The 22,973-nt window shown below is 40.6% G+C and overlaps 2 protein-coding genes across 2 annotated transcripts in view; one reads left to right on the top strand and one right to left on the bottom strand.

Moving 5' to 3' along the window:
- Positions 1–18,634, bottom strand: part of pex14 (peroxisomal biogenesis factor 14) — a 52,327-nt gene extending 33,693 nt beyond the window's left edge. Inside the window, exons 1-2 of the mRNA XM_089010365.1 lie at positions 18,554–18,634; positions 16,808–16,858 (exon numbers count right to left, since the gene is read on the bottom strand). Coding sequence (XP_088866491.1) covers positions 16,808–16,858; positions 18,554–18,580 — 78 coding nt within the window. The 5' untranslated portion in view covers positions 18,581–18,634. The remainder of the gene's footprint in view (positions 1–16,807; positions 16,859–18,553) is intronic.
- Positions 18,635–18,827: 193 nt separating this feature from the next.
- On the top strand, positions 18,828–22,601 carry dffa (DNA fragmentation factor subunit alpha). The gene is made up of 6 exons (XM_089010377.1): positions 18,828–18,997; positions 19,939–20,097; positions 20,195–20,349; positions 20,554–20,761; positions 21,227–21,345; positions 21,753–22,601. Exons 1-6 carry the CDS (start codon positions 18,904–18,906, stop codon positions 21,975–21,977), a joined length of 960 nt encoding a protein of 319 aa, XP_088866503.1. The 5' UTR covers positions 18,828–18,903; the 3' UTR covers positions 21,978–22,601.
- Positions 22,602–22,973: the final 372 nt, after the last annotated feature.

Raw genomic sequence — 22,973 nt, 5'->3', positions numbered from 1 at the left:
TTTAGTTCGCTGACGAAGCCTCTTGGATAGGAGGCGAAACGTCCGACACCTTCAAAAAAGTACAGATGACGGCTGAAGAAACCTTCTCATCCATTTGAAGTGATTTTACACATTATGGACACAACTTGTCCGCAAAGTTGACTAAGGTCAACATAAAGGAAATCTAATCTAATCTAATCTAATCTAACCTCATTAAATTTAATCTGATTTAATCTAAGTAAATCTTTTCCTTTTGTCTTTTCCCTTCAAGGAGTTGCCACAGCAAATCAGTGTCCTCCATCTTTAGAGGTTTGATCCGCATGTAATCTAATTTAAATACAAAGTCTGTTCCATAAGTATATAGTATGGTATTGTATACACACCTGTATGCTGATATGATGTGTAGATTGCATGACTGTTGCGAGCAAAACATTTTTTTTTAATCGTACAGGTGTTTGCTAAAACTAAAGCCTATTGTACTGAAAGGCCAAGCGGCCCAATTGTGATTTTTTTTTGTATTTAAAATAGTTTTGTTAAACCAGGGCCTATCATTTTCCACTGTGTTGTGTTGGGCATGCCCGACAAAAAAAAAATACTAGAGTAATCAGTATGAGTAATCAGTGAGACATGCCAAAGTTGAGCTCAAGATAGGATCATATGGCTTGATGGGCCTTCAGAAGATGTGGGTAAAAACACACAAACTGCCTTTAATTCAGATAAAAGACCTCAGCGGTGACATGTGTGCCCCTCTGAATGAAATATGTGGGTCATCAGATTTTAACCCATGGCACTTCAGCAGTCAGGAGTGCACGAGGGGAGTCGCAGTGGAGCACAACAAACTACTTAGCCACCACAAAAAATTCAGGCCTCTTCTCAGCTCCAATCCAGTAATGGATACTTCCTCAGCTCCTCAATTGGTCAAAATGTTTTCATACAATAATTTAATTTTGAAACACATTTACAAAGCAGGAGTAATCCATTTTAATTAGTTGATTTTTTTCCATTCGCATACAATTTAATGTAGTGCCATCGATCTCTTTTGTTCTTTAATGCAGTGCCTCTTTCCTGTAATTTGAAGTGTTCCTTTTTCTTGACAAACAAAATGTGCTCATCAGCAAAGGTAGTAGACATACCAATACAACTTTAGATCAGTGGTTTGTATGTACCGGAAATACAGTTTGAACAAAAAGCGCGACAGAAGAATGACTTAAAAGTCAGACTGCACAAACAGAAATTTTGAAGACATAAATGTTGCAAACATGACAGTACGCACACACATGCACGACATTAAAAATGTACACTTTGTTCATCGTGTATATTTACAAATACAGTACAGTATTTTCTGTGCAATAAGGCGCACCCTAAAAGCCGTATTTTTTTTTTCCAAAAGCTGACCATGAGCCTTGTAATCCAGTGTGCTTTATATATAATAATAATCATACATTTAATGTCTAAGCGCCTTTCAAAACTCTCAAGGACACTGTACAGTCACGGGATAAGACTTTTTTTTTTTTAATGTGCGGGTGAGCAACGGCAGCCTTTCGCGCCAGGGTCCACTCCACCCGGAAGAATGAACTATATGGAAAAGGTTTTAAAATATGTCATTCATTGAAGGTGCGCTTCATAATCCGGTGCACTTTATAATCCGAAAAATAAGGTATATAGTATTTTGCCATGTTCAGTCCAGTTAAAAAAAAATGTTTTCAGGGCTGAAGAACAAGAACAATTCCACATTGAGAAATTTTGAAGCATCCATCCATCCATTTTCCAATCCGCAAGTGTGCTGTAGCCGATCCCAGCCATTATCAGGCAGTAGGCGGATACGCCCTGAACATATTTGCCAACCAATTGCAAATTTCCCCACTGTGGGACGAATAAAGGTTTTCTGATTCTGATTCTGAACCACTTACAGGACACACAAAGACGAACAACCACGCATGCTCACAATTGCACCAAGGTACAATTTTGGAGTGTTCGATCAACCTGCCATGCATGTTTTGGGAATATGGAAGGAAACCGGAGTACCCAGAGAAAACCCATATAGGCACCGGGAGAACATGCAAACCCCACAAAGGAAGGCCGCAGCCAGAATCAAATCCTGCACCTATGCACCGAGATCCCAGTGAATTACATAACTAGTCACCAGCCTTGCCGCCGTTTGTAACCAATCATTTGTATTTGATTAATTACGATGACTTGAAAATGTAGTGGTGACAAAGCCAGATAACCCGCAAAGGCTTTTCTTGAGACCGACGCAGCACTGTATGGTGTCCTTCACATCATCAAGGCCCGGCAGGCTTTCACATTCAATTAGCTGATTGAGGCCAAACGCAAGCGACACCGGCAAGCAAACATTGTGAAGCTTGCGTCCGGCAGACACACCACAGAAATGATGTTACGGTGTCGGGAGGACCAAGGCCTTCGTCACAGGCAACGTACTGTGACAAGCCTGTCCTCTGAATACACCAATACTGAAGTTGGCTTGCGTGCGGCATCCTGTCACCTGCCAAATTGACTAATAAAACTACAATGGAGACTCTAGTGACAATAGAAAGGAGTATCCTTTTATTGATCAAATTGTTATTTCTTCTTGGCTACACTGCCGCCAACCTGGCAACGCAATACTAACAAAGAAAACCAGACAGATTGTGACATTCCCGTGACATTATAATCAGACGTCAACCCCCTCGCCAGTCAATAGGCCGAGCGTGCTAATTGTGTGTCCTGGATCACCAATTTCATGGTCTTCAAAGGAGGAGGGGCGGGGGATTCAGGGGCAGGAATTGGTGGCGTGACCCTACGCACATGGACTCCGAGCTCCCCTTCCCTTTCCAACGATACATGGAAGACTGAGGATTGTGTCGGGGACGCATGGTGAGGCTAGCGGGGATCCAGAGAGGATTAACAGCACCATCTACTGATGAGGGGTGGGACAAGTGTTTCTAAGGATGGATGCCCCTTGTGGCTCTGTTTTTGACTTAGAGACGCCAGAAACACTTTGGAACACTTGCCAAAACAATGGCATATCCGCAGAGGCAGATAAGTTAGAACGCAACTGGCACAAAGGCGATATTAAAGGCGAAAAATGTTGGTAAACTCCTTTCCCGGGGAGGCCTTGGGCGATTTGTGACCGACAGGAAAAGGGGAACCAGTCAAGAGGCGTGGTGCTGACAGCATAGAAAAGTAACAATCATCAAGATCACAGAATTTATAAGTTATCTTTCGTCTATTTAAGCCCCCCTTGCTCCCACACACCACCCCCGCTGGAGTGCGCCGACGCGACAGCTAGTCACATTGAATAATCAGTCTTCATTTCAAACCTCTCTACATCGGTCAGGCTCTGCACTGATGATCTCACTGGTGTAAAATGGTAGAAAATCACAAGTGTGACATTTTGTTTAGATGGGACACATTTTAACACGACAGAAGAGACAAGTTTTTTAAAGTTGTGTTTTTTTAAGTGATGACTGGAAGAAAATTGAAAGAAAATCTGAAGACACTGGCGTTTTAGATTTATGATGGAATTACGGTAAACTGCAAAGATTACCATATTTTCAGGTCTATAAGGTGCAAAGCTGAAAGGAAAAGAAGATAAGGTGCACCAGAGTATAAGGCGCACCCCCAATGAATGGTGTATTTTCAAACACACAGGAAAATACGGTATTTCAACTGTAGCGTCTTTTCAAACTTGAATGAAAACAGTTTTCCAAATATAATACAAAACTATACAAAGGTTTTCCAAATATAAGGCATGATACTTTATAAGGTGATACAGTAGAGGCTAGGGTTAGGCACTACTACTTCTACAGGGAGAAATGGAGGCTGCTGACAAGAGTTGTGAGAGCTGTTGTGGCGCAACATTACTTCACATCGAAGTATCACCAGCATATATGGCGCAGCGTCATCTTTTGACGAAAATGGAGGCTTTTGGTTGCGCCTTACACACAGGAAAATACGGTATTTCAACTGTAGCATCTTTGTACTGCATTTTGTTCACCTTGAGGAACATAATGTTTCTGCGTAGTTACTTTGTTTGATTTTCTTATGATTATTATCCTGAATATTTGACATTGGACATTCTTTGATGTGCAAAGAAAGTGTGGATGGGGGTAAAAATATTGATGATTGATCACTTTACAGTGGCTTGAGAAAAGTATTTGGCTTTCAGGTTTTTCACCTTTTTGACACATTTCGGGCTTCTGACGAATTTATAAAACTTTATTTTATTGGGTTAAGTTAGTGAAGTGGGATGCATTTTGTACAGTATTTTATTTTATTATTGTTTTTTTAGAAGTAAAAAAAAATGAGCTTTTTGCCATATTTCAGGCTTCAGACCAAGATATAAAATGGCATATTTTGGGGGGAGTCATTAACAAGTTGAGGTGGGACGCATTTTAGACAGTATTTTATTTTATTATGATTACTATTATTTTTAGAAATAAAAAACTTTTTTTGCCATATTTCAGGATTCAGACCAAGATATAAAATTACTTTGGGGGGGAGGGGTTGGTCAACATCAAGTTAGTGAAGTGGAATGTATTTTATTTATTTATTTATTTATTTATTTATTTATTTATTGTCAGCACGGCCAATGCACTCCAAATGAATATGAGGAACCAAATTGACAAGAAAAAAAAGTTTATGCATTGTCCCTGCATCGGAGTCGCTTCCCTTATTACCCTATGCCTTCTGAAAACAAAATACAAACAAAAACAAAAAAAACATACTTTCCAATGGCTGACATGAAAAAGAACAACACTTTGGGGACGGCCAAAGTACACTTGACTCTTTCCATTACAATGCAGATTGTCATGACCACCCATAAAAAAAAGGACCAGGTTGTATTTATTGCAAAGCCAGTGCAATAAATACAATGCGGATTTGCTCTCGAAGTTCATGGCGGCAAGAATGAACGCAATCATCTCTGATTCTAATCAAGGAGAAAGCAAAAACTATTGGTGCCAGGAGAGCTTCAGTCAAAAACAAATTCAATGTTCATGTTTATCACTGCATGAACAAGACCTTGGCAGTCTTGACAATCGAGCAGTGTTGGGGAAGCCGAGATGGTGAATAATTGTGTGGCGAGCCGGCGGGGGTGATTACTTTTGCAGGGTGTCGTGAGTGCTCTTTCACTATGGTTCCTTACTTGTGGCTGACTTCGCTTTTGAAAACGGAACGACAAACGAATAACAAAACGAACAAAGTAGGGGCTTGTCTTTGTAAATTGCTCAACTTTCCAAACTGTGGTTAGGTGCATAGAATATTTCATTTATTAAAAAAGGCAATTGAACCCCATGATACGCAACGAAACAGTGACATGAGCATTTTTTTTAACTCAACTCAATATTTTATTAAAATAGTTTTGAAGCGAGGATAATTAGAGTGCTATAATGGTGTGCTGTTTGGATTTAAGATGATTTATTTTTAGATAATTATGATTTTTTTTCTTCCTTAATGTATTCACACTGTGTATCGCTCTTTTAGATTCCCCAGATAAGGACACAATCTCGGGACGCCATGCACTGAGAAATTATGAAATCCCATTAGCGTTTTGCTTTCATAGTTTTTAATCAACAAACAGGGAAAAAATGACACATTAATTAATAGTCCTCAGTACGATTAGCAGTTTAAAAGAATAAATTAAATAAAATAAAATAAAAAATAAAAGTTAAAACTTGTTGGGAGGAGGAATTAAATTCACAAATGAATACAAAAAGGAAAAAAAAAATCACAATTTTCAAAAATCCTAATAAATATCGATTATTATGTGCAATTCTTGTTGACATGTTACATTAATTCATTTGCTGCCATTACCAAATTTATTCGGGAATTGAAAAGTATGTTGAAAAGCGCCATTCCTGAATTTGTTCGGGTTTTCTTGTGTGTGGGGGGGGGGGGGGGTGCCGAGAAAGTGCCAGTCAGACCTCTGGCAATGTTTTTCCCTTCCATGAGGGGGCAGAATTTGCCTTTTGTTCATGTTAGCGCTTTGGTACAGCTTCAGCTGTTGTTAGAGCGCTATATAAATCATTGTATATGTATTGTATTGTATTGTATTTTGTACAGCTGCCCCCATTTCAAGCTCAGATAATGCCAGACCCATATAAGTTAGGAATTAACTCTTTTTTTCTGATGAAAGAAGAATGTCTAAGGTTTCTTACACTGAATTGAATATTTACAGTATGTAGTCCTAAAACTCAATATTCTGAGGGTCCTGCAATTTGAGTGGAAATGAGCTGGCACTGGAGTGGACACATTTTTGCACGTCTGGCAGTCACTGTTGGTCACGGTATAATCAAAGTTGTATATTATGACTGTTCACTGCGGCTTTGACACAACAATAAGTTTTGCATGTTTTTGACAAATATGTCATATGTTGATGCTTGATTGAAAAACAGCAATTGAAACCCCCCTTACGCCTCACGCAGCCCCATTACGTATTAGACTATCCAGTGCATTTACATCCAAAGCCTAACTTTATAATTTATGATGTAACATTTATTGGAGGTGACAAACGTGCATTTTATCAACTCACGCTTTTCTCATGACACGGTCCGCGTTCAATCTATGTAAATTACTGCTAGGAATGGAGTGCGACGGCAAATTATTTTAGTATTATTTATGCATGCGTGACTCTATAGGAGGCTAGCCGGGGCAAACGAGGAATTACTTGATTAGGCTAACTTTGGTGAACAAAGAAAGAAGAAATACGATATTCCAGACTGGGCCAATCAAACGGCAACATAATTCAAACGCTCATTCCATTTGGATATCTAAATTACACAGTGTAAAAGCTTCCCCATATGTACGGCAAATACTTGATTTTATTTAGTAGACAGCTCAACTATAGCTGAATCTGAGCTGGAACGGCGATTATTTTTTTTATTAAAAACTTTGAGCCCAAAAGGGGCTGAATTACGTCATTAGACTTGGGCAGCCTTTCAAGAATTGCAGTTTACAAAATGCACCGAGGGAAAGCTAGAATCTCAGGAAAATATCCGGCAGCGCACGGGGTGCTCGCCTACGAATTAGAGCAGATAATAACTTTTTGTGAAGGTGGATGAAATGAAGGGGGGAGAAAAAAAAATGTGACCCAAAGCGTCAATTACAAATAATTATCCTTTGATTTCAAAAGTAGGAGAGCCTAAAACACATTGGAAGAGACTGCGCAAATCACAATGCATTCCACAAAAGTTAGATTAGTAGAGATGCCCAAATGCTGTCAACCACACTCAGCTGAAACAAACACACATATATGATCTCGTTTTCTCTCATTTAAAAAATGTAATCAGTGCCAAGTCTTGACACTGAACTGGTACTTGGACTGTGACACACTACGTTAAATCCAAACTCAGGAGTCCATTGTGCAAACCAAAAACAATATTATCGATATTGTATTTTCTTTTCCTTTCGGCTTTTCCCTTCAGGGGTCGCCACAGTGAATCCGTGTCATCCATCTTCAGAGGTTTGATTAGCGTGTTTGTTTAGGCCAAGCTTTTACGTCAGATGCCCTTCCTGACACAACCCTCTGTATTTTTCCGGGCTTGGCACTAGCACAATAAGACACTGGATTGTGTCCCCTTGTGGCTACAGAATATTATATTAAAAAATAATAACAATATGAAGATGAAATTGTTTCGGCTGAGTGAAAACGGCCCTGTTGAACCAAAGCAATGAAACCAGTGTCTCAGGATTGCATTTGATGCTAGCTTAGTTAGCGATTAACGGCTAATCGGTCCATTCTGCAGTCAATGAAATGCTCTTCTTATTTTGGTGAGGCAGCGACATGCCAAAATTGTAGTTTGTTAGACAATTAGTCACTTTTCGAGGAGTAGCTGCTATTTAGTCAGGCGAGACGGCCATTGGAATTGCTAATATTTATTACAGGCCTTGCGATAGCCACGAACAAACTCAAGGTTACCAACCATGCAGGGGTGTCCAATTTATTTTTTGCCATGGGCCGCATTTTAGATACGGTCTCTTCTCGAGGACTGTTATGAATTTAGAATGTTTCATCTTCCCCACATATTACATACAGAACGCACAACAAATTGATGAATAACTAGTTTTCAAATCTGAAGTCAAGAATAATGACTGTTATTTGTGGTTTACATATGACAATTTGAAATTTTGGTTCGGACTTTAGCAAGCATCATGGCACTTGACATGCTTGATTTGCTGACACGGGCCGAATCAAATGATGTTGCGGGCCGGATTTGGCCCTCGGGCCTTCACTTGATTTAATGTAGTCTTCATGACAGTTTTCGACTCGACATGGCAAATTCCTGTAATGACGCAAGCCAAACCAGAAAACTGACGTTGAACTGATGCTAACTCGAATTCAAAAGGCTTCGCAAAAAAAGTGAGAAATGCATTAACAAATAAAAAAGGGACTCAGTACTTGAATTACAAGAGTCATTTACCTATTTGGGTGAAGACTCTCGCTGTCAATCAACAGCCATCACGCTCTCATTTTGCGGCGGAAAGCAAGCGTAATTGCTCCCCATACTAATCAACACAACTTGTGTAATTATGCCTTGAAAGTGACATTGGAGGCTGAGAGCGATGTGAGCGGTCTTGACAGCAGAGGGACGTCTCCGATTCGTCAGGAGATTTCCAACCTCGCTGCAAGGAGACAAGACACTCTCCGACCAAGTCGTTCACTCGAGCCATTTGCGACCGTAAACACAAAGAAAAGATGATAAATCAAGCGAAAGTAATTACAAAGCAGAAGCAGGGGAAGAAGGCGGGCTTGGCGAGGCCACTTTTCCCCCTCCGCAGTACTGTAGCAAAAAAAAAGGCTTCGGGTGCAATTAAACCCGTCTCAAGCTTCTATCGTTTCTCAAATAAACACAGCATGACAGTTCACTAAATTGTGTGAGAATGAGAAATTACAACATTGTTACTCGACTGTTTACGTTCCTCATTTCGCCGAGACAAAACACGACAAAACACATTCCGTTGCAAACATTAAAACTGAATTGAATTTGGCTTCATTGCTGACTTAACACATGGTTGCCAAACATAATTTGCTGTAAAACTAGCTTTGACAAAAACATTTCCCTGAGAGATACATCTGTAAGTCGTCACAACGCAGCCCAGCATGCAGGGTCACAGCCGGGTCAGAAATAACAAATAATAAAAATAAATACATGAAATTAAAGCGACAATAGCTTCAGTAGAGGGAAATTTTCAGTGAATTAAAATCCTTAATTCTGTCATAAAAAAGGCTAGATAAAAGGCAAAGCAGATCCAAATCGAGATCTGCACAAGCAAAAACCACAAAATAGATCAAATTGATAAACTGGGCTGGAATCATCTGGTCTCATCCTTTTGAATGATGTGGGTGCAACCGAGAGAAAAAAGGGGGGTTGGAGGGTTGCCAACATCAAAAAGCAGTTAAATGGTGATTTTGGCACACTATTAGGGGAATAAGCAAAATGATTTCATCTGCAAACAGAGACAAAAAAAAAGATTTATGACTTATAAAAAAGTTCTTATAAAAAAGTTCTTAGAAGAAGAAAAAACAGTATGTGTCATTCCTCCCCGGCTGCTTTCAAACTTAGCTCATGTCACATCTAAAGAAATTCCTCTTTCAGTGCTTTATAAGTAAAGTGCATTGTCTAACGCAGGCCTGTCTAAACTTATTGCAAAGGGGGGGCAAATTTTGTGTGTTAACGCATTCAGTGCCAGACATGCAAAAATGTGTCCACTCCAGTCACTTGAATTCCAGGACCCACAGAATATTGAGTTTTGGGACTACATGAACAATCAATACAGTGTTAGAAACCTTAGACTCTCTACTTTCAATAGACAAAAATGAGTTAATTTCTAAATTATATGGGTCTGGAGTTATATTTTGAAATTAGGGCAGCTGTCCAAAATACAATGCAATACATACCTATTAGTTTATAGAGCGCTTTAACAACAGCTGAAGCTGGAACAAAGCACTAACATGTGTACCCTCGTAGAAAAGAAAAAACAGTTTTGGAGGCCATGGCCAGCGCTTTATCGGTACCCAAGCATGAAAAAAACAAACCGAACAAATTCGGGAATGGTGCTCTCCGTCATATTATTGATTTCCAAATAAATTCATGAATGGGAGTGAATGAGTTAAAAATGTTGGGGGAGGGTCAACCATGATTCACATTCCTTACATATAACAGCAATTAATGTCAATACATTTCAGCGAGCAATTCTGTGTTTCACATTCGTTAATTTTTTTGTTTCTTTTATTTCAGCTATTTGTTACTCTACCATGAAATGGCAGAAGCTACAATAACCCTGTTTATCCACCTCTTGCCATTCATACAAAAGAATCATGGCTTCAATTAATAGATAGAGTACCGTATTTCCCATATTAAAGGCTACCACCAAAAGCATTCAATTTTCTTAAAAGCTGATAGTGTGCCTTATAACCTGATGCACCTTATATCTACTTCTTTCCCTTTTGGCTTTTCCCTTCAAGGGGTCGCCACAACGACTCAGTGTCCTTCATCTTCAGAGGTTTGTTTCGCATGTTTGTTTTAGCCAAGCTTTTATGTCAGATGCCCTTCGTGACACAACCCTCTGTATTTATCCGGGCTTGGGACCGGCACAAGAAGACACTGGCTTATGTCCCCTTGTGGCTACAGAACAAGCAAATCTATGAACTTAATAAAGATGAAGATGTTCAGTAAAAGGCAACCACAATGACGCATTTACTAATTTGCTGTTCCTAATTGAGCCTCTAGATGGCAACCCTTAGCATACGCAGGTAACATGTAACATTCTACAAGCGGGGATGTTATTGATTTTATGACGGACTTTGAACATCCTGGTCTAATGTGAAAAAGAAAAGAAAAAAAGCAAACACTTGTGATTCACTTCCTGTATTGGACTTTAATGAGTCCTAAATTGCGACCTGCGCTTAAACAAAACGCCCCACCCAGAAGCTGTAAACTCTTCACCCCCTGATTCGAGGCAGCAATGTCGGCAGCAAGATGTGCTTGGAGCATGCACGATAAATCTGACGTGAAATCATAATCATAAAAGCAATTAGCTGACCCTGTGCCACTCGTCCTTGGACATGACAGTGAGAATTCATTCCGAGTCCTCGAAGGATGCTGGCAGCGGGGTTGCTTGGGGCGGGGCGACGAGGGGTTAGCGCAACACAGCAATAATAAAACGGAGGGCCCTTCCTGTATCATTAAGCACTGAAACAAGCAGCGCACAATGCACCGCCAAGACTGTTGTGCTGCAAAAACAACTCACTGACTTTTCAAAGACAGACAGGGGGGGGGGGGGGGGTCATCCGGCACTCATCCAGATGTCTTTGCTAATATGTCAGAATAGACTCAATGTGAGGTCACGGGTAGTGCCGTTTATTTAACTGGCGTGCGTCGGATATCATGCGGTTTCTCCCTTTCTCATTTCCACACCCAGTAATTATACCGAGGCCAAACTAGTGCCTGCCACCGAGTGACCATCTTCTTCAATAATCATGAAATATCTGCGAGCCTCTTGCCCCCGCTCGGACCATAACTCTCCTTTACGGCGGGCAACTCCAATAAAGGATTACAATTACAATTAAAGTAATGAGCAAAGAGGAAAAAGGAAAGATCTCTGAAGGTTCCCTTGACTGGCTAAATGGTAGCCTAGTTTCCTGACAGAATTGAGTTAACATCGCAGAATCATCAGTGACTCCCAAATAATTAATTTGGAAAATCCTGCAACTTGCAAGCCCTAAAATTTGAAAGAATGAATATTAAAAAGTGATGAATGTGAAATATGAATGATCACAGACGACATTTTTTGAGCAACTATTCTTTTGACAAAACATGAAAATTACGAAAAGAAAACCATCAGGGCTAAGGAAAGCTATATAGGGGCCCTTGCCGAGTGCTGACACCTTTGTTAAAAAATCTTGAGATGATCCGTGCAGAGTTTAAAGTACTTGGTTTGAGGATTTTGTTCAAATATGAGTAAAGTAAGCGCCAAAGTAAATGTGAAATATCCCACTATCTGTTAGGTTTATAAAAATATCCCACTATCTGTTCATAAAAAATAATAATAAATAAAATAATTACGTTGAATTATATCAATAAAATAAATTACAGAAAGTAAAATATCTGACACGTCAAAGTCATTTTAAAGAAATCAAGCCCTCACCAGATAGTATATTAAAAACTAAACATTTTATTTTGCAGCTCTAATGAGCGTGCAACACTTTTTATGAATTTTGCAGAAGTTTAGACCCCAGAAAAAAAACCTCTGGACGTTACGCTACAGACCCATTTATATCATATTAGTGAATGACGTAATACATTTTTGACCGAGCCCAATTTGTATGGCAAATTTAACACTTCCTATTTCCAAAAGACCGTGAAACATGGTAGGAGCAGGTACAACACAAGTTTCTGTGAAAAAAAAAATACAGGAAAAGCCAAAAGTCTATATTTTATTTGGGGCAAATCAAAGACAGCAGAATTACTTCTGAAGGCCTTGAGTACATTATATTGGCATGTCAACTAAAATCATCTGAGAGAAAGAATTTGTAATCAGAAAATGTAGAAATGATTGTTTTGAATAACGTAATAGGTTGAACTTACACTTGTGCCATGTAAGGTTTTGTTGCCACCTAGTGGACAAAATAGTCCCCACTACCGTATGTGCATTTCACATTCTCAAATACAGTGACGGGAAGATAAAGCATCTTAAAGGACTGAAGTTCTGTTTGTGATGTAATGTAAGGAAAGAGATGCCCATTTCACGGTAAGATCAGAGCATTGTCATCAAATGGTGAGTATAGTTTTTGCTTTTTTGAATGTTGCTGTGCCGATTACCATTTTGTGTTTGGGAGCATTTTACCGAGCGAGTTGCTTGTTCTGTAGCCACAAAAGGACATATGTCTTCTTGTGCCGGTCCCAAGCCGGGATAAATACAGAGGGTTGTGTCAGGAAGGTCATCCGACGTAAAAGCTTGGCCAAAACAAACATGCGGATCAAACCTCTCAAGATGGAGGACACTGATTTGCTGTGGCGAACCCTTGAAGGGAAAAGCCGAAAGGAAAAGAAGAAGAAGAAGCTGTTATATGTTTGAAAAAAAAAAAAAAAAAAAAAAAAAAAAAAGTCCGCCAAAGTTGGCCCCACTGCACTACGTTTTTAACACACCAAATCTGGCCCCCTTTGCAAAATGTTTGGACACCTTTGCCCTAATTAGAGGTGTGTTTCTAACGCAAAGGCAATGATACTATTGCATTCCATTTTGTGGGACAAGGCACTATCCGATCCAGCAGATGGGGCTGTGGTCAAAAGAACTGTGTTAACACTTATTAAAAAAAAAAACAAAAGAAAGGGGAAAAAAATCTGTTTGCAGGGGTGAGACCTGAAGAACATCTGCCTGCCTGCAAGGCTGGCGGCGGCCGTAAACTATTGTGATGAATAAAGGCTTCAGACAGAGTCAAAAGGAGACAGTAGCAGCAGCAGCGGTGCCTTCATGGTTGCGGCACTACTGATTACTGGCGGTGCACACATCTTCTGCCAAACAGCCAGGTGCCCCCACCCCGCAACCTCCTGCGCTTAACACACAACCTCTCTAAGTATTACGGCGGCTGCGGAAGGGCGACAGAAATTTGGAGACTGCTGAGCTGCGGCGGATCACTTCAAAGCAGGTTATTTAACGCTCGCTGAATTTTTCATCAGAGTCGCTAAATATCCTGGGGAAGAGGAGCTTTTGAAGTTACATTGAGAGCGGGGATGTTTCGACAATTCTTTGTTCCAAACACACACACACACACACACACACACACACACACACACGCACGCACACGCACACACACACACACACACACACACACACACACACACACACACACACACACACACACACACACACACACACACACACACACACAAAGTTTAGATTGAAAATACAATCAAAATAAAACTGCAAATAACAAGATAGGGGCCACCTTTCAAAACTTGCAAATATGATTTCCCAAAAAATGCTACTAATTATGTCACTGGCCATTACCTACATCCTTGTACAGATAGGGGTCATCTGTACAGGTTTCCTTCGCCTCTAAAGAGGCTTCGTCAGCGAACTAAAATATGATCGGCCCCATTTATATATCCCTAATGTCCAGACAACACAGCTATGATGTCCCTACTCTCTACTAATTGTTTATTCCTGTCACTGGCCATTACCTACATCCTTGTACATCATTTTGATTACTGTATTTATTGGCCTGTCAAGGAGAACAATGACTTAAAGGACAACCGACGTCACTTTTTTGTTTCTTAACTCACATCAGAAAAACGTTTTATAGCATCTTCATTTATTCAAATGCAAAACACCAATAAAAATGACTTAAAGTGTCCAAAATCGGCAAAAAAATTGAGCTGCGAATTGGGCATTTTCAGAAAGTCCCGCCCCCAGTTCGTGACGTCCCCAGTTCATTGCTGGAGACAGTAAAGTCGTTATACGATATCGGATATATCGAAGATCGTCTACATGCATTGCTCGATATTTTTTCAGACTCCCTTGAATATCGATATAACGAGACTTTACTGTAAGTGCCGGAGACAAAAGGAAAGGGGCTGTGACTGGGATCCCAGTCAAGTATGACTGGGATACCAGTCGAGTATGGTGGTCCCAGTCTCTGTCTCGCTCTCTTTCTCTCTCCCTACCACACCCCCTCTCTCCTTCTGTCTATCTAACTCTCTCTTGCTCTCTCACTCTCTCTCTCTCTACCACCCTCCCTCCCTCTCTCTAGCTCTCCCTCTTTCCCCACCATATCGCTCTCCCTCTATTTTTCTCTATTTTTCTCCATCCTTCCTCTCTCTCTTCTCTCTCTCCCTCTCCCATCTTTCTCTCTCTCTCCCAGTCTCTGTCTCACACTCTCTCTCTTTCTCTCCCCCTACCTCACTCCCTCTATCTATCTATCTCTTGCTCTCTCGCGATCTTTCGCTCTCTCTATCCCCCCTCCCTATCTCTCTCTCCCTCTCTCTTCCTCTATTTCTCCATTTCTCTCTTTTTCTCCATCCTACCTCTCTCTCTCTTCTCTCTCTCTCTCTCCCATCTTTCTATCTCCCCATTGTTCTCTCTCTCCTCACCATCTCCCTCTCTCTCTTTCACTCCTACCCCAGCCCCCTCTCTCTCTTTCTCTCTTTCTTTATCACTCTCTCTCTCCCCTCCCTCATCCCTCCCCCCACCCACCGCCTGTCTCTTTCTCTCTCTCATGCTATCTCTCTCTTTGCCTCACCCTCTTTCTCTCCCCCTTTTCTCTCTCGCCTGGCTAGTGGCAGACTCTGTGATGTGACAATGCTAACACTGAACCGGACCCAGGTTACGCCAAAGGAAATCCCACAATTTGCAGTGTGTGCACATAAACATGATACAAATGTGTGCGCGCGACCTCTCTCTCCGATTGCCCTCTGTCTCACTCTCTCGCTCACTCGCTCAATGGCCTCCCAACCCTGCCAGCACTCTCTTTCCTCTCAACCAGATAAAATCCTTTCAGACACAAATTTCAATTATTCACCTCATCCAAATAATGCCATGTGACAAGAATTATCCCTACTGTAATAATCCACTTAACTGGGAAAGAGCAGCTCATCAAAAAGAGAAAGGAGAAAAGGGACCGCAAGTGAGGGCATTGCTGTGTGTGTGTATACACATTGTTGCTGCTTGTCAAGCAGTCTCGATTCAGAATTCCGCTTAACAAGAATTTCTTTCCTTTCTGAGAAGGCCGACTTGAAGCGCAGTGGGATGATGAAATTGAAGTAAATTGAAAGAAAGCCTGAGAGAATGCTCCCACAATCAATAACCCCTGGATTAAATTAGGCTTGGCATGAAGGCATGATGTGGGGGTTGGGAGGGGGGCAGGGAATGTTGAATGATGGTGACTGACATTGAGACATGTTGGTTAAACAATAGCTCACACGCAGAACCAGGACATTTAATGTCCAGTGTGCTCTATGTGATGTGTTCCCTCTATTTTTGATTTTTGAGGACGGCCATCACATCGGAATTTGCTTCTGTGTAACACTTGACACATCACCGTTTCAAAACAGCTCGCATGTCTAAAAATGTTGCCAAACTTGAATTCCTCACTTCCATTAAATGAATCAATGTTTCTATTGCTCAGTTGTGGGCAACGTGGGCAATGCAATATTTTTTTCCAGGGGAAAATTCTGATTGAGAAATATATTAGTTAAATTCATTTCATTGAAAGGACGAGGAGGCACAATGAAGACAGTGGATTTCATAAAAAAAGGGAACCACAAACAAATAATAAAGGTTTAACCAGGAAGGTTTTAGATTTTATTTAGATGCCTAGGAACTGTTTTAAAAAAATACATTGTTGGTATTAATGACAGGATTCACCATGATGCAGTTGTTTAACCATCCAAACATTAGGAAATGTGTGATTTAAGAACATCAAATGAGAGCTTGGCAGCGAACCCCTAAAGATCGCTGATAAAAATATGCAAAAAAATATATTTTATCATGCCCAAAAGGTGACTTATTGTCACTCTTGCCAAGCTCCAGTCAAAAACATTTCAGCCCTGTTTACTATTTAAAACGCGGCACACACTCGAGATTTCAAGATACATGATTGAGAATCACGACAAGCCGCATAATTAACAGTATAACTTCCCATTATTTATTAAAATGTATTCATCGCAACGTGTTTTCTTGATTACAGGAGATTGAAATAAACATCTAATGTGCTCCTATGAATACGTGCTCACGTTCAAGACAGCAGAGTGAATTTCAGCTACGGGTTCTAGTCCTTGTTGTATTATCAGTGAAGTTGTTTTTAATTCCGGAAAAGTTGACTCCTTACCAGTGCTTCTCTGGGGGGAGCCGGTGCATCGTCTCGAGGAGGAAGGCCAGCCTAAAGTGTCAACAAGAAGCAGGGTTAGAGTGCCACCGGGTGGACGACACATGTACTGAATGGTTGAATGGTTACCTGGCCTTCGTAACCACTGTTCTTAGTGAATAACATGAAAGTTTTTGAATTTGAATATTCCTCCCATGTGGTAAAATGGCATTAACAGGTAATCAATATTTGTAGAAAGTACATTATTTTCCAATCTACAATATTAACCGTGTGCATGTTCGACAAATTGACAAAATATACATTATTAAAATAAAGCACAATTAAGAGCAACTTTCAACAAGCTACATGTGGCATAAAGCACGGGTATTTTATCACATTTGGCAGGAAATGTGAGACAATGTCTTTTCGTCAATGGATGCTGCAACTTTGTGTTTGCTTTCAACATTTAACTTGTAGTTGAAGTGCAAATTCCACCATGACGTCCCTGATCCACTGCTGAAATAGATGCTTTGATCCTCTCCTCTTTCATCTAGAACTGCTTCATGTCATCACAAAGACGGTACAGCAAGTCCTGAAGAATTAATTACTCTCTGTGTCTTTGTGTTGTCATATTATTTCTTATTTTTGTTTTTTTGTTTTTCCCAAGATGGCGGCGCGTGAACACGCAGCGGCTCCCCTCTGCAGGCAAATTGGCGTTTTCATGTTGATTATGTTTGTTAAAGGACAACCGACATTTGCTGCTGTGAAATGTGTCCTTTTTTCGGTCAAGGGTGTTCCTTCAGTGATGTAGGGTGAGGACTCGTCACCAACTCAAAAACAAGACTTCCGGAATATTCAGCGCGAGTCTTAAAACGTAAAATATAGCTATATGCGGTGGAATCTTTATAAAATACGCTCAGTAGAAGTCATTTGAAGCCATTTTACAAATTATGGACACAACTTGTCCGGAGAGGTCGGTTGTCCTTTAAAGTCATTATAAGTGCCTTGCATGCTGGGTCCGAGAGGACAGTAATTTCATCTGTGCTGTATGTCATGCATATTAGCATATTTGACAATAAAGCTGACTTTGACTTTTGATTTGTACGTATTGCTTTCTGATTTTTTGTTTTTGTGTTTTGTGACAATTTGAAATTTTGTGAACATGAGAAGTGCTTTAAAAATAATTAATCCGTCAATTTTACACAGTGCTTATTCCTGATTCAGGTCGCTGGGGTGCTGCAGCCTATCCCAGACAAAGTACCATTCCTAGGGACAATTTTTGAGTGTTCAATCAGCCTGACGTGCATATTTTTGAGAAAACCCTCACAAGCCCGGGGTGAACGTGCAAACTCCACACTTATCAAGAATAATAATTATTATTACTATTACTATTACTATTAATACTTTTACTTATTAAACAACCATAACGTTCGTGAACCTTGACGTTCTAACCAGGTCAACTGGTTACCTGTACATCAACACAGTCACGTGTTTGCGCCGTATGAAAATAACACGCAACCTTGGAGTGAGGAGATTTAAGAGTTTCCACAAACATTTATGGTGGACAGTAGTTCAATTGTCTTTTTGTGGCAACTTTCAAAACCCTTTCAAGATATTGCTAACTAGCTGTTATGCTAACGATCTCAGCATGTAAACAGACAGATTAAATCAAAGTCATTGCTATTGAAAGAACAACGTCTACACCGCAGTGGGGTACACTCGTGCATACGGATATCAACAGGCAAGTGACATTAATGCACAGCTTTTGACCTTTGTGGGTGAATCGGTAGATGCCATCTTCCTGTCAGTATGGTGGATGCTCGATTTTTGATTGCTTCTGCCTGAACTCAAAGTGCCTTTCTCGCGGACCAAAATAGAATATGTACATTGCATTTGAATTGACCAGATTAAAAACAAACTAGCAACCAAAAACAATATGCGTTCTCTATGTTTAAAACAACATAAAATTGAAAAAGTGTTCCAAGATAAGTGTATGCAAAAAAGGACTGCAAATCCCACAATCCTTAGCGTCAACGCCGTTCTCTTATTCGAAACTGCCAACTCCTCGAGCTGGCTTCTGCTGCCCTATTAATCATAATAGTTTGACGTTTCTGCACATAATGGCGGATCGAAAGCCGTGTAAGGTGTGCAACTTTACACGCCAGAAGTCCTATGGCTTGGTTGTTCCATCGCTCGAGGAACTGAAGGTAAAAGGTGAGATTATCCATATTTCAAACACTTCGTTGTTGGGGTTTAGCTTAATCAAAAAATCACTGGTGTACTGTCTGTAAACTAATAGCAGGGGATAATATAAAATCGAATAAAATGTTTAAACAACCTAATCTGAATGAGGCTGTGGTCGTCATTTATCTTTTTTTCCATTTATAACAGAAAGGCAATGAGTCCCTGTTTTAAGGCGTTGCAACGCTGTCGTCTCACCCAAGTGCTATCGTGGCCAGTGAAACTTATCTCACATGATCAAGTGCTGCTGGCTTTTCGTCTAGCAACATTTCTAACGTGTCGAAACTTGCAGGAGGTGAACGCTAAAGGAGGTACCTCCCTCCTCACGTTTCATTCCTTATATGCTCGTCAGCATCAGGCGTTGGCAGAATGCTTTGCTGGAGTTCTCAATCGATTGTACACTTTTTGGGGGTCAATGGATGTTTTTAAACACCCAACCAAGCCTTTCATGTCAAGTATGCTTGTACGGGTAAAATCATAAGGTACTGCATAATGTAAAGTCATCCAACAATTTTCTGTGGCACTTGTTTCATTAAAAAGGTCAAAGGTTGTCTTTGGGGGAGACATCCAAAGATCCACTTTGCGATTCACACTAATGGGCAATATATTCACGTTCACAATCAAAGTGTCCTGGCCAATTTTACTGAACCAATTCAGATGTCATTTTTTACTGTTTATTTTCATATTTGTTGTGTCATAAACAAGTATGCTTTATAATCAAATACATTAGCAATTGCACATCACATTATAATATTTTGGAAACACACTGGAATTTTAAAGAGGATGATTTTTATTTTGTTGTTGTTTTTTTGTTTGCATATAACACAAACACAGTGTGTCGACTACGGAGGGCAGTGTTATTGAACTGCATTGATCATTGTTCCAGTAACATAAGCATACTCTGATCATTTCAGGAAGTGAGTTCCTTGGTTTCACACCACATGACCCAGTTACGGTGGTCTTAGAAGACGATGGCACAATAGTTGAAGACGAGGCCTACTTTTGGTGTTTGCCTTTAAACACAAAGTTCATGCTGCTACATGAAAAGGAAACATGGTCGCCGGTTCGCAGGGGTGAGCATATCTGATTCGGCCTGAAATGTATTCTTTTTAAAAAAAAATATTTCATTTGAATAACATTCTGGGTACCTCTTTACACCTCACATTGCAGTCGATGGTGGCACAGCCTGGATGGCAAGAGATTCAGTGATGCTGGAGAGCGACGTTGTGGATGCTGCCCATGGTAGTGCATCATGGTTGGACCTGGCTCTGCAGCTGAAACAGGACCTGGCCAGCATCATCGTCATGTGTGAGGAAGATTTACAGGTGCCAGATCTAGTCCTGTCTGTCTGTCTATCTATCTGACTATCTATTTCATATTTGTGTGTATGCATGTGTGGCAAATCAGTGAGATACTATACTGCAGATATTTATCTCTGAAGTATTTCTAAAAGCCAATGTAAACACTGCCCTCAATTATTTGTCATCTGAGTGAAGACTTTATGTAAAATAAGTCCTATGTTGTTCCAGTGCTTAGTGGGTGTCCCCTGCCCTGAGCTGGCGTCTGCTCTCGGCTTCCAAGAAAAGAAGACAGAGAATCTTCAAGAAACGCTGCAGAGGGTTTTGGACCGTCGAGAGGAAGAGAGGCAATCGAAGGAGTTGCTCAAACTGTTTCTCAAAGCAGTAGAGAAAGAAGACGGACAGCCAACGGAGGCGACCAGGCGGCTAAGTGAGGGCGGTGCGTTGAAAGTAGCCTCTTTCCCGTAAAAGTCACAAACCAGTGGCATGTGTTTAGTGGTTAACCCCATAGCCTTGAAGTCTGCATGTGTGGATTGCATGTTCTCCCTACACATGCGTGGGTATTCGTCTGATATTCCGGTTTGCTTCCACATTCCAAATACATTCACAGAAGGTCAATTGATCACTTTACATTGTTCCTAGGTGTGATTGTGAGCGTGAATGACTGTTCGTTTTTAGTTTATTTGTAGTTGTCTGGCAACCATGGTTAAGATAACTCATGTCTCAATAGGCAAAAATTTCATCCGATATGTCATTAATTATCACCAAGGATTGCCGTATTCATTTTAGTAAAGTCCCACTGATGTCCACTAGGTGGAACTATTGTTACATTCGAATCGTCTGATGGAGTTTAATGAACCTCACAGTGAGACTTAGAACCCTCTTGGTATTGCTATGACTGTAGGTGCCGATGTTCCTGATGGGATGGAGGTGGATCAAGCATGTGGATTCACTTCCAGGACTTTGATGGTCCTGAAAGGCAAAACAAGCCCAGAGACGAGGCTGTCCACTGAAGATCTCCAGGTACACAGTCTTTGTCTTCTGATGCCAGGCCCCTCATTGTTTATAAATAAAAATGCAGATTCTGTGCCATTTTAAGGCACCTAATCCACTTCATTATTTATTTAAAATGTCCGTCGTTAAAAACGGATGCAGGGGAGTTTTTGAATACAATAAAGTTGTGTACACTAAACACAACTTGTATCAACTTTTTCTATCGGCAGTGGGGGGGTGATTATAAAGGGCAGTGTGCAAAACGGTCTTGATTTATAGTAATTGTGACCTTCAGTCACGTCAAACCTGGTTGAGGTTTAACACATGTTAGCAAAACATGCATCCTTTCGTGGGGTGGTGGCTAATTTATAAGTTGTACTATTTTAGGCACGTCCAACTTGAGAGCTCGCTTAAAACCAGACACTTTCTGTCTTCAGATGGTCGTGGCCAAAGGGGCCGAAACTATGCAGCAGGTACTTGGCTGGGACAAAGACAGAACATCAATTCTGCTTCAAGACTGTGAATCGGAACTAAAACGACGGCTTCAGCAAATCCAGGCCGTGCAGTCCATGAGGGGTAACGTGGCGCAGGACAGCGGCCTGCCGCATAATGAGAAGAAGGACGATGAGAGCAAAGCCACACCGCTTCAAAGAGGAAAATAAGTCTGTTCCCTTACCTGAGCAGAGACTCTAAAGAGTTTACGCCGACCGCTTCAGGGCCAGCTGAATGAATTCGCACTGGGTTGCCCGTACTATTTTTACCATTGGATTTCGGATAAATGTCAACAAGGTTCGTGTTTGTAACATTTGGTACAACTTTCAAACCACTTTAATGCTTTTGCCTCGAGCAGAAGACGAAGGCTTTGCACATTTTTTTTTTCTAATGTGATGTTTGAATCACAGATATTGATATCGATATTGTTTGCTTTCAACATTTAGCTTGTAGTCGACGTGCACATTCCATCATGATGTCCCTTATCCACTGGTGAAGAGACACTTTGATCCTCTCCTCTTTCATGTGGAACTGCTTTGTGTAACAAAGAGGGTACAGAAAGTGCTTAAGAATGAATGCCTCTGTGTCTTTGTGCTGTCATGTTATTTGTAGTTTCTTTTTTGTTCTTTTGACTTCAAGACGGCGCCGCGAGAGTGGCTGCCTTTCCAGAAGCTCATGTATTTTGTTTATCTACTTTCATAACTTTGATGCTGTTAAATGTAAATTTCTCCACTGCAAGACTAATAAAGGCAAATCCAATCCAATCCAATTCAGATGACAAACAAGCTCCTGTGAAACAAACCTCACATGCATTTGTTTGAAGCTGAATGTCCAATTGTCCCCTTTTGGGTACAATTTCAATAACTTTATGACCTGGATGTATTAGACTTGTTTTAAACGTAAAACAAGCTCAGAGACTCAGGTGGAGATGTGTTCTGTTTTTCTTGATAGAAGCCAGTAATCCTTGAAGTATTAAGTGTCTTTTTTGTGATGTTCTGGTAGCTGGCTCTTTATTTTCCCCACTCGTCCGTATAGAGAATGTGGCCCTCGACAAAAAAATGAGTTTGACACCCTTGGTATAGAGATTCATTCCAATCATTCATTAGTTTTCTGTCCTCATTAAAGTCATGCTGCTGTGGCTCTATTCCAGCAGACTTTAGACAAGA

This window comes from Hippocampus bargibanti, linkage group LG01, assembly GCF_051943395.1.
Source record: "Hippocampus bargibanti isolate YZ-2025 linkage group LG01, ASM5194339v1, whole genome shotgun sequence".
Classification (NCBI taxonomy): Eukaryota; Metazoa; Chordata; class Actinopteri; order Syngnathiformes; family Syngnathidae; genus Hippocampus; species Hippocampus bargibanti.
Note: the sequence above shows the minus strand (reverse complement) of the source record. Positions and strands in the feature narration are given on the sequence as shown.

What these genes read in the sequence shown, in the direction of transcription:
- dffa (XM_089010377.1), top strand. Translation starts at nt 18,904, where the DNA reads ATGGCGGATCGAAAGCCGTGTAAGGTGTGCAACTTTACACGCCAGAAG. An exon ending in TGTGTGAGGAAGATTTACAG is followed by an intron (nt 20,350 to 20,553) that starts GTGCCAGATCTA and finishes ATGTTGTTCCAG; the next exon opens with TGCTTAGTGGGTGTCCCCTG. An exon ending in CAGGCGGCTAAGTGAGGGCG is followed by an intron (nt 20,762 to 21,226) that starts GTGCGTTGAAAG and finishes CTATGACTGTAG; the next exon opens with GTGCCGATGTTCCTGATGGG.